Raw genomic sequence first — 21837 nt, 5'->3', positions numbered from 1 at the left:
TCACAGAGTCGACCATGGTTTGAAGAGATGATACTCCTCAATCTTTAAGCTGAAAACCCAAATAATGAGAAACCGTTCTTTTGGGTTCATGTGAACAAAATCAGCTTGAGTTATTTAGTATTCATTTCCATTGCGAACAACACTCTACTCATAGAAAAGCGGTTTCTTGAAAGATCTTTGTTTATAAGCAATCTCAAACACCCCTTTATCAAAAACTATTTAAATAAGTTAATAGGTGCTTATGAAATCTTTCTATTTATATACATAAAACTTTTTATTACCAGTGTCAAACCGTAATAAATCAATAAACATTTTATATAATCAATTCCAATCTCTTTATACAGCTCAACGAAGACAGGATAACTTTCAACTATCCTTAATAAAACCCAATTTCCATTTATTAATACAATTATGTGTATTTCTGTTTTTCAACAGATGGACATACGGTTTTATATATATATATATATATATATATATATATATATATATATATATATATATATATATATATATATATATATATATATATATATATATATATATATATATATATATATAATAAATATAATAAAAGCAACATGACCTCGATTATAAGTCTAATAAGATCCAAAACCATGGATTCTACACCTATTGGCCAAGTTGCAACCATTAAAAACAATTTTTTTTTGTTGCAAAAGACAAGTCATTGAAATTAAAAATGTGGAGTTAACAAAACAAAATCAAAGATTCTCTACCACATTTCCTAAACCAAATATTATCTGGATTTCAAGATTCTACCCATAGAAAAACACTTAGTTATTAATTTTATATTTGCTTACTTGAGCCCGTAAAATAATGTATTAGTACTTTATAGGTCAAGAGTCCAAATACTTCGTTTTTCTTGTCTTTTTCTTAAGAAAAAGTTAAGAGTCACAATATAAATTCTGAAAAATTGGTCTTTAACCGGTCAAAAGAATCCTGAACTCGTTGATCATAAAACAAGTTTTCAAGAAATTCAAAAGAAGAAATGCTTTCGTACAAAATTAATAAAATATTCATAACCATTGTCGTCTATATCCCATGATTACAAAACCATAGAACATGGTTTCATAAACACCGTTCACGCCCTTGCAACGAGAGTCTAGGGAGTATAATTTCATACAGGAAGTCCATGGTTTAAATCTTGGCACATTTTTTTTTTAATTTTTTAAACCGACAAATATAATGTATTCATAAACTAACATTTAATTTTATCTATGTCATATTCTTAAGCTACCGCCTAATTTCATGTATATCAACGACATGATTTGAGCCCTCAACCTTGAAGAAGCTGACATCACTTGATACCGTTGAATTTGCTGGTTCAAAAAAATAAATCCACATATGTCGACGACGAGACTTAAACCTCTAACCTTAAAGAAAACAACATCTGATACCACTGGGCTAAAAGCCTTTTTTGGTTGTTGATGCTTCTGATTGATCTCACGTAGGTCTTGAGACAGATTGATGTTAGCCTTTAAGACGAAACATTTTACCAAAAAAATAAAAAAAATAAACACCATTCACATTTTGGCTCAATGTGTTTATGTTGGGATATTAATTTAACGTAAAAAAGTAATCTTTCTTGAAAACACAAATATGAGATTTTTTTATATAAAGCAAATAGATGCAACTCCATTGTACATCATTCACGAACACAATATTTGTCAGTATGTATCATATTTACTTGCATCACGGGAAAATCCAAATTGATCCATATATCACACAAAAAACAACTCATGATTATAATATAAATTTTAAATCCCAAATAAGAACACATGATTTTTTTCAGGATATTAATACAAGATTTTAGTGCATAAAAAGGCCAAATTGAGAACTCGAAATTTAACTGCCCTAGTGGAGAGAAGGGGACAATGTTATTATTATAGAATTGTACCTTTGTAAGCTTATAGTAAAGTAGGGACAAACACCTATACAAACTAAATTATTGTCCCAAAAAAAGACACAAAATTTTGTCACCATCTTTTTAATCTTTTCATGTGTTACATAAACACTTTTTTTTATGGGAAAACTTCCCAACCTTTAGATTAATATAAGAAAGCTTTTGACAGTTCTTTAGTTAACGGTTAGGAATTAGTTCTATAAATGTCTTATAATCTATAAATAAACAAATTAATATATATATATATATATATATATATATATATATATATATATATATATATATATATATATATATATATATATATATATATATATATATATATAGTTTGAGTAATTAAATCATATGTGCAAGTTTTCCTTAATGCGGGTAACATGAGATTTGGTTCTTAAAAGTTAAAAATAGTCAAATCAGCCATATAACTATATAATGCATGTTTTGAAATGTTATAGAAGTCTTAGAAAAATAAATAAACTTGTTCATTACTGTTGTTTTAATAATAAAATTTGGCATATAATTTATAGATGAACTGACACAAAAACTTTAGTTTCAACCTAAGAATCCAAATACCCTTAATTTAACATGTCGATTTTATTAATTTTAAAACTTATTACAAAATAATTCAGTTGGGTAAGGTGTATGTGTATCGTCAATAATGTGCATGGGACCAAATCTTTTATGATTATCGGAAAGCAGTAATATAAATCTTTTTATATATTTTCCATTTTATTCGGGAAATTTCCTAGCTCGTATGAACAAATAATATAATAATAACTAGTTTAATATTTCGCATAAAAATGATTAAAAATAAATCATATTTGACGAACTACAAAAATTACTACATTAATCACACACCCACCACCGTGAAAAAAATAATTCATACAATTACCACCGGAGATATTATACATTCCGGCGTCCACCGTTTTCCGCCGTCGACGATTCCATGAGAGTAACGAGAAGATCCGCGAAAGCTCCGACGATGAACTTGTGAGCACTTTTCGGGTTCAAATCCAGATAGCACGTGAGTAGCTCGTGCAAGTAATCCCAGTTGGCGCGTACATCGACGAGGTCACGTGCCTCCACCATTTCCTGCATCGATTTCCGGAAGTCAAAGTATGGGTCCGGCGAGATCGTCGGGATCGCAACGCCGCCACCGACGAAACCGTCGGTGGCATCCTCAGGAGTGTAAGAGGTGGAGGCTAGGGAGGAGGTGGATGGGGAGGAGGATTCGATGATGGAATTGGAGCGCCCGGGGGAGGAGAAGAAGAAGCGATTGGAAGCGATGGCGGTGGAGAAATCAGGGGCGGTGATGATTGATGAGTCGTCAGAATCGGAGGCGGGGGGAATGTCATAGAGAGTGTTGAAGTTTTTGATGAGGTTAGATTTGGGATTGTGTAGGGATGGTTCGGAGTGGCGGCGACGATGGTGGTGGCGATGGCGGTGGGGAGGAGGAGGAGGAGGAGATGGTGGTGGTGATTGGGGGCGTTTGATTTTGGTGAAACATAGATTGAGATTCCGTTCAAAGGTGGTCGGCATTGACTGGTTTCCGATCTGGATGAATTTGGAGATTTGGGAGGATTAGCGATGTAGCCGTCGTCAATGCAGAGAGGGAGAGAGACTGGAACTGGATATATGAAAACCCGCTTCTGGATTTTATATAATTATGAGGAGAGAGTGTTAAGGATTCTATATTTGATTTGATACTTATAATTAAATATCTGTGATCCTTCAAAAATAAAACTTTAAACTTGGGTTTTATTTATGAAAAATTACTGTTTTATTTTCAACAGAAAACGATAAATTAAAAATTCATGATTTTTTATGCATTTAGGATTTAGTAGTAACAAACTTTTATCTAGTTGCAAGCTTTTTTTTATTTTTAAATAAAAATAATTTCAACGGTTTATTTCAAAGTGAAAAGTGAAAACTTTTCAATGATTTTTCATGGTTTTTCCGAAAACAAAAAAGCTTCGTTTCTCTACAATATTTCAAAATGAAAACGATTTCATGAGGCGGATAGATTTGGTGAAAAAGCTTCATTTCTTCAATCTGGTGGATAGATCTGTTTTATTTTATTAGGTCAGGATGAGGTGTCACTTTATTTCTTTGTGAGTCAAATTCTTATATGAAGAGGCTACAAAGTTGTATTTGGAAAATAATCATATTTGATCTATTATTGAAGTTCAACAAGGCGGCTATTAAACTATAACTCACGTGTATATATTTACCATGTCAAATATTGTTGTAGATCTCCATCAATATCTTCTGTATATATCTCCTATTAGTTGCACTCTATTGTATTATAAAAAGGATCTTTGTTTACCTGCATATAATATAAAAAAATACAAGTTCTCCTTCTTCCTCTGTTCTCTCTGTTATCTTTATATGGTATCAGAGCCTCGCTTTGTATAAACCACACCCACAAATTCCCCTTTATCTTCTCCTCCTTCTTCCTCCAAACAACCCTCAGCAATAGGAGACAGAAACTCCTCCTTCAATGTCAACACTATCCTCAAAGACATCACTATTGTCAATTTTCCAACAACCCTAAAATTGACATCCACCAATTATCTTGGATGGAAAACACAAATTGAAGCATTGTTACAAGGGCTTGACCTTTACCGATACATTGATGGTACTCATCCTGCTCCATTACCAACTACTGCCGCCAATGGCATAGTCACTCCTCATCCCAACTACCAAAAGTGGTTCAGACAAGATCGCCTTCTCTTTGGCGCCCTCGTCGGAAGCCTCTCTCCACAGATAGTTCCCTTGATTACAAACGCCTCTTCATCTCTTGAAGCTTGGAAAACCTTAGCTAGCACTTACGCATCTCCTTCGCGTGGTCACATTAAACAACTCCAGTACCGCCTCAAACAAATCAGCACGACTTCCAATCAAACAATTACTGATTATATGCAGAATGTCAAAACTATTGTGGATAAACTTGCCATCCTTGGCAAGAAACTCGATCAAGAAGATCTGATTGATGCTGTCATCAATGGTCTGGACCCCACTACCTACAAACCAGTCCTAGATGCAATCCACGCACGAGACTCCACCATCTCATTCAATGAACTCCATGAAAAACTCATCAATCATGAACTTTCTCTTGCACAACAGACTTCAGCCACAAGAATCCATCAACCTGCCACAATGTTCTATACTCATCAACAACATCAGAAGAAGCAATGGCCCTCACGACAGGATACCACAGTAGGTTTGCTCCCCACTCCAGCCAAACAGACTCCTCAAGCCACAGGACAACGACCCTTCCTGGGTAAATGCCAGTGGTGCCATCATAAAGGACACTCTCTGAGTAACTACTTCACTTTCATAAAGATATTTCCAAATGCATTTGTACCTTCTCCTTCTAGTCGCCCTATGCAGGTCTCAAATGTACAAGCACATCTCATGAATCCCACGTACACACCTGGCACAACAAATTGGCTCTTCGATAGTGGGGCAAGCTTCCACGCCACAAATGACCTCAATAATCTCTCTATTCATGCCCCATACGATGGAACTGAAGAGCTCGTCATCGGTGATGGTTCGTGTTTACAAATTTCTCATATTGGCTCTCTAATCCTTCATACACCTAATAGTCCTATGATTCTTAAAAATGTTCTATATGTGTCTTCTCTATCTCGTAACATTATATACATATCTCGCTTATGTATTGACAATCACTTTCTAATTGAATTCTACTATTTTGTTTTTGTCATAAAGGATCTCGCAACCAAACTCCCCCTGTTCAAGGGCACAACAATCAAGGGCATGTATGAGCTCAGGACATCCCCATCACCAGTCATTCTCACCATGCAAACAACATCTTCTTCCATGTGGCATCACCGACTAGGCCACCCCCAAAATAAAGTCTTCAAACAATTGTCTTCCCTTCTCTCCTTTAATTATAGTTCAATAGACAATTGTAATTCATGTCAGATAAATAAAAGTCATCGTTTTCCATTTCATAATTCCTCTTTGTCATCTATCAAACCTTTAGAATTAATTTATTTGGATGTGTGGTGCTCTCCAGTAGAATCTTATGACCACTATAAATATTATATCATCTTTTTTGATCACTTCACAAAGTATACATGGCTTTACCCCATGAAAAAGAAATCTGACTCCCTAAATATTTTCACTTGCTTCAAATCTCTTGTTGAAAATTATTTTCAAACAAAAATAAAGCAATTATTCTCTGATAATGGCAGAGAATATCTGAAACTTGCCACCCATCTAGCCTCCCATGGTATCTCTCACCTTACATCTCCTCCACACACTCCTCAACACAACGGATATGCTGAACGCCGGCATCGACACATTGTCAAAACCGGCCTCGCTCTTCTCTCTCACTCCCAAATCCCAGTCACTTTCTGGCCCTTTTCATTCACCACCGCAGATGCCCACTTCTACACTCAATAACCTATCCCCATTTCATTGTCTCTTCCAAACAGAACCCAACTATTCCAAACTCAGAAGTTTTGGTTGCTTATGTTATCCATGGCTTAGACCATACTCTCCACACAAGCTACACCCTCGTTCCACCCCCTGTGTCTTTGTTGGTTACTCTCCAACACAAAGTGCTTATTATGCCTTTGATCCTACCTCCCAAAAACTATACACATCACGACATGTTGTTTTTGTTGAACATGAATTTCCATTTAACAAACTCACAACCCCAATTACAGATACACCCATTGTTAATCTTGATCATTGGGTGCCCTTATCCATTCCACTAAATTATGATACAACACTATCAGCACCTACTCAGCCACTACCTAACATACCACATCCTCAACCAGATATACCACCACCACCACCACCACCACATAACTCTCCTCCTCCCTCCCCTCCACCGTCACCTCCCCCTCCTCCTCCTTCATTTAGAATAACCACAAGACCAAACCCAAAACCCAACACAAAATATTTCAACTCCAATTTTCATCTTTATACAGCTTCTTCGGAATATCCTTCAGAACCTTCTTCCATTTCCCAAGCACTCAAATATCCTTCCTGGCGCAATGCCATGCAAGAAGAATTTAATGCATTAGAACGAAATTGCACATGGTCTTTACTACCTTCCTCCCAAGCTAAAAATCTTGTTGGTTGCAAATGGATCTACAGAACAAAATACAAACCCGATGGTTCCATTGATCACTTAAAAGCTAGACTTGTCGCAAAAGGATTCAACCAACGTCCTGGCATTGATTATAGAGAAACTTTTAGCCCTGTCCTTAAACCAGCCACCTTACGTCTTATCCTCTCTCTTGCTATGTCCCACAACTGGTCTTTAAGACAACTGGACATAAATAATGCTTTTCTGCAAGGACATCTTCATGAAGATGTCTACATATCTCAACCTCCTGGCTTCGTGAATCCCTCATTTCCCAACCATTTATGTAAGCTTCACAAGCTCTCTATGGCCTACGACATGCATCACGAGCATGGTATGATGAACTCAGAACACACCTTACTTCTCTTGGTTTCAAATCCACTATCTCAGACTCCTCTCTTTTCCTTCTTAAAAACAAATCTTCTTTTATCCTAATTCTTGTTTATGTTGATGACATTATTGTCACAAGTCCTTCACCCACCCACCTCTCAAACTTTATCACGAATCTTGCTACCAAATTCTCTCTTAAAGACCTTGGACCACTTTCCTACTTCCTAGGTGTTGAAGTTCTTCCACATCCCTCTGGCATCCTCTTATCTCAACAAAAATACAGTATAGATATCCTCACGAGAGCAAAAATGAGTGATTGTAACCCCCTTTCAACACCGATGACCAACACCGAACCGCTGCGTCTAGCAGGCGGCACACCACTACCCTCAGCCACTGATTACAGAGCACTGGTTGGAGCACTACAATATTTATCTATCACAAGACCAGACATATCCTTTGCAGTAAATCGTCTATCCCATTTCATGCATGCACCAACATCACTTCACTGGATAGCCTTCAAACGATTACTCAGATACTTACATGGAACTTTGTATCATGGCATTCTCCTACGTAAACATTCACCACTCCCACTTCATGCTTTTACTGATGTTGTTGGGCAGGTGATAAAGATAATTACAGAAGTACTTCAGGGTACATTATTTACCTTGGTTCAAATCCAGTTTCGTGGAGCTCCAAATGCCAAAGCACTCTTGCTAGAAGTTCAACAGAGGTAGAATTTCGAGCTGTAGCATCCACAACCACTGAAGTCCAATGGCTTACATCCTTACCCAGTGAACTCGGTTTCTTTTCTGCTACAACACCCACAATTTACTGTGATAATTTGAGTGCAACATCGTATTCTGCAAATCCAGTTTTTCACTCAAGAATGAAACATCTTGCTTTAGATTTTCACTTTGTCTGGAAAAAGGTTCAACAAGGCTCTCTTCGTGTTCAACACATTGCAGGCGATGATCAATTAGCGGACACCCTCACCAAACCATTTCCTACCTCACGAATTCACTACCTTCTTTCCAAGATTGGACACATCTCCGGATCGTCCATCTTATGAGGGCATATTAAACTATAACTCACGTGTATATATTTACCCTGTCAAATATTGTTGTAGATCTCCATCAATATCTTCCATATATATCTCCTATTACTTGCACTCTAATGTATTATAAAAAGGATCTTTGTTTACCTGCATATAATATAAAAAAATACAAGTTCTCCTTCTTCCTCTGTGCTCTCTGTTATCTTTATAGCGACCCTTTGAGACCACATCTTTTTGCTCTTGTATTGCATCCACCTGTATATCAGATTAGAGACAATTAGAGATGCATAAAACCTGAATCCAATCCAATATGATCTGATTTCGCTTACGTCATCAAAAATCCGATCTGGTTCCAACCAAAATCCGAATCCGATTTGAAACCGGTTTAAACCAATTTTAGTGAGTTTTAAGTAGATTTTGGGGCAGATTTGGATCCGGTTTTTAGCAAACCTGGTTTACCATCCAATATCAAATCCGATTTGGAATGTAGGTTTACGATCCGACTGAAAATCCGGTTTTAAATCTGATCCGATCCGGTTTTGTCAAAACTGGTTGTGACCCAATCCGATTTCAGATTGGATCCAATTTTGAATAGTGAAAGCGGTTTTTGTGTGCATCTCTAAATAGAATTGCAAGCTTCTTCTGTTGGATAAGATGTCTAAGTCCATAACTATTTCGGGCATGTACTTGACCCGACCCGGCATGGTCCATTTGGGTTGCATGGCACCATGCAATTGGATAAACTAAATGAGAGAAATAACACTTGGAGATTATTAATATATTATAAGTTCTAATATATTAATAATATTATTTAATTAGTTGATCAAAGAATTAATTTGGAATTAATTAAGTGATCAAAGGATAACTAATTAAATATATGGGTTGGTTATGTAAATCATCCATATCTTGTATAGTGGGCTAAAAGGCTCCATGGATTATCAAGTTGGGTTCTACCCATAGGATGCTCCATGGATGCTCCATGGGAGTTACAAACCCATGGGTCATGGAAATGAAGAGTCATGACACATTAGGGTTTACATGGTGTAACCCTAGATGTGCCAACACTATATAAGAGTCCCATTCTCCACCAAAATCGGTTAGACATGAGAAACTAGAGGGCTTGGCCGATTTTGAGAAGTGTGTATTATCTCAAGAGTCTTTCCAAGAGCATTTGGTGTTGTGTGAAGCATTTGAGGCATCACACTTGGGGTGCTAGGCTCACAAGGTTTCAAGGAACACAAGCAACAACAAGGTAAGTTATTCTATCTATGATTCAAGTTAAAATTGTTCCCCATGTATGCTAGATAGGAATATAACCTTGGAATTCAACTTTGCATGATAATTAGACAAACATAGATCCAAGGTTATTAGGGTTGCATGTACACTTAGGAAGTGTTAGAATGCTCAAAACCCATCAGTGGTATCAGAGCCTAGGCTTGTTTGTTTGTTATTTGTGCTTAAAAGTTGAAGAAAGTCGAAAATCTTGCTGTCTGACTGATGGACTCGGCGAGTCCATGGGGAGGACTCGACGAGTTCATGTGTATCTTCAACCTACTCGGCGAGTAGGTTTATGCACTCGGCGAGTAGGGTCGACAGAGTGCAGAATTTCGACTTGTGTTGCTGGAAATGGATTAGAATCATTACCCTAAAATGTTTTGGTACTTGAAAACTTATTTTAGAAGGTGTAATGTCTTTTCTAACTCATTTACAACAACTAGTTATCAAAATTACAAAGATTAATTGTGATTTTGAAAGTGTTCATATTCATATTCTTGTTCTTATGATGTTTAGATGATCATAGGAATTATTTGTAACCTATGTGGTAGATTAATTCATGATCATAATGTGTTTTAATGGAGTCCATAACTTGTCCTCAAGTTATGGAAAACCAAAAGTCTCTTGGATTAAAAACCATTAAAAGAACACAAGAGTTAGGAAAAATGAAAAGTCCTCATTTTATTACTCTATTAAACTCATAAGTTACAAGAAATGAAAAGTTTTGAAGGTTTACAAAACTTGCCCTCAAGTTTTGGAACAAGTAAAGTTAAGTTAAAACTTTAGTTCCAACCCCTAGAATTTTAAAAGTTAAAATTCAACCCTTATACTTATATTATTATGATTTAATAATTATATATATGTATAAGAACAAAGTCGTCTTACCGCTAGTACGCCTCATTCACGAAGCCGGTCTATAAGGTGGGTATAAGGTTGTTGCCTATAAAATGGTGACTTAATGGGTGTCCACTCTCACCCACCGCTTGCTTGATCGGTGGAGGGTCGTTAGCCGAACGGGTAAGACAAGGACTTATTAATTCTCATTCAAAGTATGATGAATATTATAAAGTAACTAAATGTTTTATTAAATTCCCAATCTTAGTTACTTTAGGAAAAATGTGAATAAGGTGCTATTCCATGAAATTACACTTTACACTTTGATTAAGTCGTTGGTGGAGCGTGTGTGGTTAACCGGCACACTAACTTGGACTTAACAAGGTAGGTAAAGGGTGACTTAGGGTTTATGATAGTATCGATGGAGCGTGTGTGGTTAACCGGCACATCGATTGAGTGATAAACTTTAAGGGTACCAAGTGATTTGCATGGTTACTTCACACCTCGTTTTGTGATCCTCGGTATCCCAGTCACAAAACTTGGAGGGCACACTCGAGATTGAAACATGCCTTTGAAAAGTTCATTGAATCTCAAAGGATCTAGGAATTTCTAAGAACCATTCAAAAACCTAATACTAAAATATTGCGGTTTTCGTGGTGGAAATTGGTGAATCGTCATTCACCTACCTTTCAAATATGATATAGCTTAGATTACGGCATACCTCTTCTAAGTTATATTATATTGTGATTGGATCCTAGCCTTAATATTACATTTGGGTGTTTTATTAAGGACTCTCTTATATCTAAACTAAGCTTGTCCTCTTTCCTTCAGATGTCTTTCAACAATGCTTCTGGCTCTAATCCTAATGGCTCCTTTACCCTTATGAACTTGTGTGGGAAAGTCACCTTTGATGGATCCAACTTCAATGAGTGGATCAGAAACATCAGGATGATTACCCGCTACGAGGACAAAGAATATGTCCTTGACAAGGAGCTTAAGGAGATTGATGAGTCCACTGCAACTCCTCAGGAGATCGCTGAATTTCGGGCACATGAAAGGGATGCTACGAAAGTGGCTTGCATCATGATGGCCACGATGACAGCGGAACTCCAAAAGTCTTATGAGGATTTCTACCCTTATGAAATGCACCAAGATTTGATGGAAAGATACCATCAAAGTGCAAGACAAGAGAGGTATGAAATCATCTGCTCCATGATAACAACCATGATGAAGGACGGGGAATCCGTCACGAGCCACATGCAGAAAATGCAAAGGTATGTGGATCGTTTGCTGAAGCTTAATGTGAACTTCCCGGAGGATCTTGCAATAGATATTATTTTGCATTCCTTACCATCGTGCTATGATCAATTCCGCATGACATATCACATGAACAAGGAAGAAGTCACCCTCAGCAAACTTCAGGGACTTCTCAAGACCGCAGAATCAGGTCTTAAGGGGAAGTCGGTTGCTATCACTCCTACTCAAAACTCTACTCCGGTTTTGGCAATCGGGAAAAGTCGAGGGAGGAAGAGAAAGAGCTCTTCTAAGGGTACCAAGGTTCGGACCCTTGATGGCTCTTCTTCAAGTGGAACCAAGAAAGGTTTCATTACTCCTTCTTCTGACCCAAAAGAGGCTGAATGCTTCTATTGCCATGAAAAAGCTCATTGGAAGCGGAACTGCCCAAAATACCAGCAAGATGTGAAGGATGGGAAAGTTAAACCCAACCATGCAGGTATTTACACTATCATTTCTAATAACTCACCCCATTCTAATTCTTGGGTCCTTGATACCGGGTGTGGTATTCACATTTGTTGTGACTTGCAGGGACTAAGAAGAAGTGAGGATGTGGAGCAAGGAAGGATAAACTTGATCATGGGGAATAGGAAAGCTATACCTGTTACCAAGATTGGAGTTTATACTTTATCGCTAAGTAGTGGGTTTAGTTTAGATCTGAATAAGTGTTGTTATTCGCCAGGAATGGCAAGAAATATTATTTCCTTCCATGCTTTGTACAAACAAGGGTTTACCTTTTCATTTAATAATGAAGTTGGTTCTATTGATGCTTTCTTTAATAATGTTCTTTATTTTAAAGCATTACCTTGTGATGGTGTGTATGAAGCTGTATCTGTTGTAGATAACTTGGGAAATAATGTTTTGTGTATTGATTCTACTAATAATAACTTGGATAAAGCATCTTTATGGCATTGTCGTCTTGGACATATAAGCAAGAAACGCATAGGCCAACTCCAAAAGGATGGAGTCTTGGAGTCGTTTGACCTAAAGTCAGATGATAGTTGCGAATCATGCTTACTTGGAAAAATGACAAAGTCACCCTTCACAGGTTCGTGTGAGAGGGGTGAAGGTTTGTTGGACCTTATACACACGGATGTGTGTGGACCATTCAAACATGCCACAAGGGATGCTAATCGTTATTATTTGACTTTTACTGATGATTATAGTAGATATGGATATGTCTACTTGATCAAGCATAAGTCAGAGACTTTCGAGAGGTTTAAGGAATTTAAACAGGAAGTCGAGAATCAATTGGGCAGGAATATTAAGATGCTTCGATCCGATCGTGGTGGTGAGTATCTTAGTTCAGAGTTCCTCGACTATCTAAGGGAATGTGGGATAGTCTCACAATTGACACCTCCCAGGACACCACAGTTGAATGGTGTGGCTGAGAGGCGTAATCGAACCTTGTTGGATATGGTTCGTTCCATGATGAGTCGAGCTTCGCTACCAATCTCATTCTGGGGGTATGCCTTAGAGACTGCCGCCCATATTCTTAATCTAGTCCCTACAAAGAAAGTTGCCAAAACTCCTCACGAGATGTGGACTGGTAAAGTACCTAAACTAGACCACATCAAGATTTGGGGTTGCGAGGCTTTCGTGAGACGCGAGACTCATGATAAGCTCGAACCTCGAAGCGAGAGGTGTATTTTCATCGGTTACCCACAGCGATCCTTTGGTTACCTCTTCTACAGACCTAGTGACAATGTGGTCATTGTAGCAAGAAGAGGAGTCTTTCGAGAAAGAGAGTTTATAAGCCAAGGAGACAGTGGGAGGCAAATTGATCTTGAAGAAATTCAAGAATCAAGCGGTGAAGGAACTTCAAACTCTAGCCCTCAACTTGAGGAGGAAACTCCTGTTGAGCAAATTGACAAATCTGTACCTCTGAGACGTTCCACGAGAGTTAGGAGTGCACCTGAGCATTACTATGGATTCCATATTACTGCAGAAGGTGAGACACTTATTAGTGATGGGACACTAGTAAGTCAAGATGACCCTAACAGCTACGAGGAAGCCATGGCAGGCCCCGAGTCTGCTAAATGGAAAGAGGCTATGGATAGCGAGATACAATCCATGTATGACAATCAAGTTTGGAACTTGGTTGAAAACGTACCAGGTCGTAAGACAGTAGGGTGCAAATGGGTCTTCAAGAAGAAGACTGACATGGATGGTAAAGTACACACTTATAAGGCTAGACTGGTTGCAAAGGGCTTCTCTCAAATTCCTGGAGTGGACTATGATGAGACCTTTTCTCCGGTAGCCAAGATTAAGTCTATTCGGGTTCTGTTAGCCATAGCTGCATTTCATGATTATGAAATATGGCAGATGGATGTCAAAACCGCTTTCCTTAATGGGAAGTTGGCTGAAGATGTTTACATGAGTCAGCCAGAGGGTTTTGTCAGCAACGAGTACCCTAATAGAGTGTGTAAGCTTGAGAAATCCATTTATGGATTGAAGCAAGCACCTCGCAGATGGAATCTTTGCTTTGATGAAAAGGTCAAGGAATTTGGCCTTTCTAGGAGTGAAGATGAATCTTGTGTGTATGTCAAGGCTAGTGGGAGTATAGTTAGCTTTTTGGTATTGTATGTGGATGACATACTACTCATAGGAAACGACATTCCAACCCTGCAGGAAGTAAAGTCCTGGCTTGGGAAGTGTTTCGCTATGAAGGACCTTGGTGAAGCTGCCTATATTCTAGGGATAAGAATCTTGAGAGATCGGAGTAAAAGACTAATTGGACTTAGTCAGAGTACCTACTTGGATAAGGTGCTGAAGAGATTCAGCATGCAGGATTCCAAGAAAGGAGAGTTACCCATCCAGAGTAACACCAGATTGAGTAAGACACAAAGCCCTAGCACTGAGGCTGAGATAGCAGAAATGAGTCGAACACCTTATGCTTCGGCTGTAGGATCGATCATGTATGCTATGACGTGTACTCGACCCGATGTAGCTTTTGCCTTGAGCATGGTTAGCAGGTATCAGGCGAACCCTGGCAAGGCACACTGGACTGCGGTAAAGAATATCCTCAAGTACCTACGGAGGACTAAGGACTGGGTTCTTACCCTCGGTGGGAGTGATGACTTGAGAGTTGTAGGGTATAGTGATGCTAGCTTCCAGACTGATAGGGATAATTTCCGCTCTCAGTCGGGCTGGGTCTTTACCCTAAACGGAGGAGCAATTTCTTGAAAGAGTTCCAAGCAAGAGACAGTGGCAGATTCTACTTGTGAATCAGAGTATATTGCAGCTAGCGAAGCAGCAAAGGAAGCGATATGGCTGAAGAACTTCATTGGAGACCTTGGAGTTGTACCAGCTATTAAAGAGCCAATGGAAATTTTCTGTGATAGTGAAAGTGCTGTTGCCTTAGCCAAGGAACCAAGGGATCATGGTAGATCCAGACACATCGACAGAAAATACCATTTCATCAGACATCGGATCGAAGAAGGACTCCTCGTGGCAAAGAGGGTATCATCGGATGAGAACCCAGCAGATCCCCTCACGAAGGGACTGAGTAGGGTTAAGCATCTTCAGCATGCTCGAAGCATAGGGCTGAAGGATGATATAAGTTTTAGTAGTTAGATAACCCAGAAATTTGTAAAGTGTAATTGACATTTGATGATGAATAAAAGGAGTTTTATTTATGAGTAAAGTGTTGCTATCTCTTGTCGATCGTTTACTATATTTCTTTTGCATGTTTTGACTTCCAGAATAATTTTGTTTGGTATAACATATTATTCAAACCTCCACAGTCGGTCATATGTCGGAAGTAGGTATGAATCAAGACTGTCATGATGGGTTGTAGAGGTCTAAGGTGTTGGACAAGGCTACAACAATCATGAGTGCTCATAAGTTCTGAGTATTGGACTCAACCCACGCTCACTGGAATCACTTCATGGAATTCTATCTCGAGTGATCGTGAGACGGTAATATCATATAAGTCTTCAAACCTAGAGATATGATTTGTTACTTACGAGTTGGTTATGCATTGACTGTACGAAACCGCATTGGTAACTCGATGTTATAAAACGTGCTTTTGTGTGTAATTCAATGAGTGGTAGAACAAACATATGAGTCGAAGTTTATCTGTTCCTTCTTGGATTAGAAGCTGATATCTGGGCCCCTCGATGATTTTGTTTTGACCCATGTACCGGGCCCGGTCAGAACTAAGTTGATGTGTTCAATTAAGTTCTATGTCAAACAAATCGGAAATCGAGAAACAAATGCTGGACAAGAAGTAAGACAATGTTCCATGTATTTGTCCGGCTGATATCTAGAACGGAGGATTATATGATCACTTATCTTAAATGGCGTACTATCATCTTCTCAGTTCCGAGAAACCTTGAAAGAGCTACGATTGCCGGTCGGTTCCTGAAGTACTAGAGATATAGTTATTAGACTTATCCAAGTGGGAGACTGTTGGATAAGATGTCTAAGTCCATAACTATTTCGGGCATGTACTTGACCCGACCCGGCATGGTCCATTTGGGTTGCATGGCACCATGCAATTGGATAAACTAAATGAGAGAAATAACACTTGGAGATTATTAATATATTATAAGTTCTAATATATTAATAATATTATTTAATTAGTTGATCAAAGAATTAATTTGGAATTAATTAAGTGATCAAAGGATAACTAATTAAATATATGGGTTGGTTATGTAAATCATCCATATCTTGTATAGTGGGCTAAAAGGCTCCATGGATTATCAAGTTGGGTTCTACCCATAGGATGCTCCATGGATGCTCCATGGGAGTTACAAACCCATGGGTCATGGAAATGAAGAGTCATGACACATTAGGGTTTACATGGTGTAACCCTAGATGTGCCAACACTATATAAGAGTCCCATTCTCCACCAAAATCGGTTAGACATGAGAAACTAGAGGGCTTGGCCGATTTTGAGAAGTGTGTATTATCTCAAGAGTCTTTCCAAGAGCATTTGGTGTTGTGTGAAGCATTTGAGGCATCACACTTGGGGTGCTAGGCTCACAAGGTTTCAAGGAACACAAGCAACAACAAGGTAAGTTATTCTATCTATGATTCAAGTTAAAATTGTTCCCCATGTATGCTAGATAGGAATATAACCTCGGAATTCAACTTTGCATGATAATTAGACAAACATAGATCCAAGGTTATTAGGGTTGCATGTACACTTAGGAAGTGTTAGAATGCTCAAAACCCATCATCTTCTTCATGCTTGGTATCTTGATGATGAGACCGTCATTAGAGATTCAAAGGAGGTGGCTAGAGTATGGGACATCATTAGGGTGGCAGGCACATGATTGGGTCTTGAACCGAATATCAATGAAACTGAGCTCTTTTTGGCCTTCATGCGATGGTAGGAAGCTTCATGTAGATTTATTCCCTGCTGATATGGGTCGCCGTTATTAGGGGTGAAGTTTCTTTAGGGAGCTGTTAGTAGAGATACGAGTTTTATTAGCAAGTTAGCCATGAAGAGGGCTGCCAAGGATGTTGATTTGATGCATCTTCTACCACAATTACATGACCCTCAAAGTGAGCTCTTTTTGCTTCGATCTTGCATGAGCATCACCAAACCTTTCTTTGGAACGAGGACGTGCCAACCCGTTTACATGGAGGAGGCTGCTTTGTGTTTTGATAAAGGGTTACGAGGGTCGATTGAGACCATTGTGGTTTGTAGGGGTCCTTTCTTTGGGGACATTCATTGGCGACCTGCTTCATTACCAATTAGGTTTAGTGATTTAGGGTTGTAATCAGTGATGGAGGCTTCCTCCTATGCTTTTGTGACCTCACAAGCTCAATTGTGGGTGTTACAAAGACCACATCTTATGAGATAGCGGTATATGTGGTATGGATTTAGATTATGTTTGTGCTTTGGCCTGTCTTTGTGATACGATTCCAGGCTTTGACTTCAGCGGTTTCACTAATAAGGACACCACCCCTCCAAAACCCAACATTCATTGGCGAGTGACCTTTTTAGTAAAATTATCCAAGACATGAAAGTTCAATTCGACATAACGCTTAGGCAAGTAGTTTTTTAGTGCCAAAGGGCCCCACGTGCTGTTTTTCTTATGACTATTCCTATTGACATGCTTGGCCATCATATGTCACCAGTGGAGTATCGTTTCATCCTCAAGCACCTTATGATCCCTTTATTTCTGGCTGATAAGACATGCTATGTTTGTCTCAAGGCATGCTTGGAATCCTTGGGAGAGCATGTAGTTCATTATAGAGAGCTCTTATGTTTTAAGTACAAACATAAGCTAGTTAGGGATGTTCTTTTTGACATATTTAGGCTCGCCGAGGTTTCTGCCAAGAAAAAGGCACCCATGAACTTTCTGATTGACCCATTGGAAGGAAGATCAAAACTTAGACCAACTGATGTTTTAGTAATTAGATGGGATAGATAGAAGCATGCATGCATGGATCTAACAAGGGTTTCCCCTCTTGTGGACTTGGAGAGTAGGGTTTTCCCCGTGGGGCAAGCTGCTTTAAAAGTTGCATCATGCAAATTGGCAGAACATGAGAAAGCGTGCATGGAAAATCAAGACATGTTTATACCTTTTACATTTGATACTTTCGGTTTCTTTGTGTCGGATGTTGTGGAGCTCCACAATAGAGTCCAAAGGGTCATGCATAATAATGTTATGTTCCCAAGATCTATGGATGATGTTGTTAAAATAATTACTTTTGCTGTAACACCTATGTTTCTAGGCTAGGCATTAATGATGATGTAATAGTCTAGGTTAACCTTTATAACTCATTTTGAAATAATAGAAATGTATTATTTGAGTATTATGTGTTTTATGCTTAATTGTGTGGCTTAAATAAATTAAGAATAAACATAAGCGTAATAATAAAATATTAGATAAGGCCAATATCTATGAAGGAAGTTGCAGTGGTTGTGACAAGGGTTCTGGATATATAAAGAATGCCTGAAACGACCCAAAATACGAACCAAAATTTTTTGTTTTAATATTACTAAAAATCACATCATCGAATGTCATATATAATAAGAACCATGTAATGAGTACTCAAAAGTCATAGTAACTATGTCAAAATAAAACTGTTTCAATCATAACAAAATATTTGAATAAAACTCCCAAGATAAGACTGAAGCTGTGGTGGGTGCGATGCCATCAACCCGAGCTCTTCCCTTTGCTAGCGGAAGTACCTGAAACCCAAAACTGAAACTATAAGCACAAAGCTTAGTGAGCTCCCCCAAACTACCACATACCATACAACAACATATAAACACATATTGGGCCTTGCCCACTGCATCGGACCGAAGTCCAAAAACTGCATCGGACCGGAGTCCGGAACTAACTAGGGTCTTGCCCTCTGCATCAGACCAAAGTCTAGAAACTGCATCGGACCGAAGTACGGAACTAACCAGGGCCTTGCCCTCTACATCAGACCGAAGTCCGGAAACTGACTGAGCATAGCATAACATAATCATAACTACTAGCATAAACACATATACTGCATACTGCATCGGACCAAAGTCCGGAACACATAACACAAAGACATGCTTGAATCACAAAGACATCAAGCACACTGAACTACTGCATCGGACCGATGTCCGGAACTACTGCTAACTAGACGGGTCGGCATTGTGGTCGTAGACCCGTTCCTACTGGAAGGAAACTCACCTTATAACACTGGCTGCTGAGATGCTAAATCTGGAACTGGCTGACTGCTGCTCCGAAACTCCCCGGCTACAATCCCATAAACACTAAATCAGATACTGATAACTGATCTCAGGGTAAAATGACTATTTACCCCTGGTCAAGTCAACTTCCCAGTCAAAGTCAACTTCCAGTTGACCGGACTCGCCGAGTTGGGCCGCCAACTCGCCGAGTCCCTCTCATCTATTCTAATACTCTACCCGCTTCTACTCGTCGAGTTTGGTAAAGACTCGACGGGTTCTTCTTCGATACTAACATCGAGTCTAACTTCATCCGACTCGCCGAGTCGTATGAACAACTCGTCGAGTTCTCCTTCATCATATGAACACGTCCAGTCTGTGACGCGCCGAGTCATATGAACAACTCGTCGAGTCTATTCTTGAGCATGAATCAACTCGCCGAGTCCTAAGAACAACTCGTCAAGTCTCATGGATGCTAATACTATACAATCGATTCTAGTCGATTTCAGTGCTTCCAAATCATAGATCTGAGCTTCTAGGACTGGTTTTACACGTAAAGTTTCCAACTTTACGTGCATACACAAGAGAATGAGGCAAAAATACCAAAATCATCAAATACTAAGCACGTAGGGTTTGGAACAAGGCCATGTTTGCATAAAGGTGGCTATATTGAGTTCCTGGAGTTCAATAACGTCTAGATCTAAGGTTTGCATCCAAAAGAGAGTCCATATCTCGAGTTTGAATCATATAAGGATCCAAAAGAGACATAACAAGCATAAAAGAGGGTTTAATGGAGGAATACACAAGGTAAAAACTTTATTACCTGAATGAGAAACAGATGGAAGCTAACTCTTGGATCTCCTTTCTCTTCTATGGACCTTCTTTTGTTCCTTCTCTTCCAAAGCTTCCAAACTAGCACAAACACACTCAAGCTCAATAATGGGGGCTAGGGTTTACAAGGGAAATGCTCTAAAGGTGCTGGAGGCTGGGGTGGGAGGCTATAATGACGTTTAAATAGGGTACAAACCCTGGGATTTAGGGTTTCATCCAGACAGGTAGACTCGCCGAGTCCCAACATATGGACTCGCCGAGTAGCCAACTTAAATCGTGTGCAAGTCCCGAATCTACTCGACGAGTTGGGCTTCTGACTCGTCGAGTTCCTCTTAAGGAAGGAAAATACTTATGTTAAAATCACATACCAGAAATGGGGCGTTACAATGCCAAAATCCGATTTATAATGAAGGAGTTATGACTTGTCGAAGTTTCGCGACAGAACCGGTACGACACTGCATGACGTAAATAGTTAGTTTACGATAAAGCGATATTTAGCCTTGGTGATCTAACCGAAAGTCATAGAATACGTTAAACCGAGAGCGTACATAAGAAGAACATCTAAATCTAACTTCGTATGAGGAAGTTATGATTTTTCGAAGTTTCGACTTAGCAGTATGCAGCCCAAAGTTCGAATCTGAGATCAAGTGATTTCTAGCGGAAACAATCTAAACGAGAATCTAAGATCTCGTCAATAGTAATGCAACGGTAAAAAGACAGACGAAATGGAGCTCGTATGCGAAAGATATGAATTTCTGAAGTTCGGGGCACGAACTTTCACCTGTGTCAAAGCTCACATGTAACGCCCGTAGATCCGGGCTTGTCAATTAAGAGATAATAGGGGTCAAAAATGACTTTTTGGCAAAAGATTATTTCGAATAAATAATCTTAACCAAGTTGTAGAATATGTCACAAGGTTTCCGTACATATAAAGAACGCCGAAATCCGAGTTATAACGAAGAAGTTATGACCCGTCGAAGTTTCGCGACGGAACCGGCACGACACCGGGAAGCGTAAATAGTGAATTTACGATAGAGCGATATTTAGCCTTAGCAATCTAAACAAAAGTCGCAGTGTTTGTTAAACCGAGAGCATCCATAAAAAGAACGCCCAAATCTGACTTCGTATGAGGAAGTTATGATTTTTTGAAGTTTCGGCTTACCAGTGTACAGCCCGAAATTCAAATATTAGATCGAGCGGTTTTTGGCCGACACAACCTAAACGAGAATCAAAGATCTCGTTAATAGTAGCGTAACGATAATCAGACAGACGGAAATGAACTTCGGATGAAGAAGTTATGAATTTTTAACGGACCAATCGTGTCCCGGCTTAAAAATACAACTTTTAAAAATAAATCAAAATTAGCCGACAGAGTCTAAACGAAAGTTGTAGAGTATGTTCCCGCCTTTGCGTGGATATAAAGAACGTCAAAAATGGAGCTCGTACGCGAGATTTACGAATTTTTAAAGGTTTCACTCGAATTTGTGAAGCCCGATGCGATGATGATGACGTGGCCGATTTCCAGCCGTCCGATGCTGATGACAGAACTCTCT

The 21837-nt window shown here is 38.9% G+C and overlaps 1 protein-coding gene across 1 annotated transcript; it reads right to left on the bottom strand.

Annotated features, from left to right (window-relative positions):
* Window positions 1-2686: 2686 nt before the first annotated feature.
* Window positions 2687-3626, bottom strand: LOC111917649 (transcription repressor OFP12). The gene has a single exon (XM_023913320.3). It carries the CDS (start codon window positions 3455-3457, stop codon window positions 2822-2824), a length of 636 nt encoding a protein of 211 aa, XP_023769088.2. The 5' UTR covers window positions 3458-3626; the 3' UTR covers window positions 2687-2821.
* Between the last annotated feature and the right edge of the window lie 18211 nt (window positions 3627-21837).

This window comes from Lactuca sativa, chromosome 5 (assembly GCF_002870075.4).
Source record: "Lactuca sativa cultivar Salinas chromosome 5, Lsat_Salinas_v11, whole genome shotgun sequence".
Lineage (NCBI taxonomy): Eukaryota > Viridiplantae > Streptophyta > Magnoliopsida > Asterales > Asteraceae > Lactuca > Lactuca sativa.
Note: the sequence above shows the minus strand (reverse complement) of the source record. Positions and strands in the feature narration are given on the sequence as shown.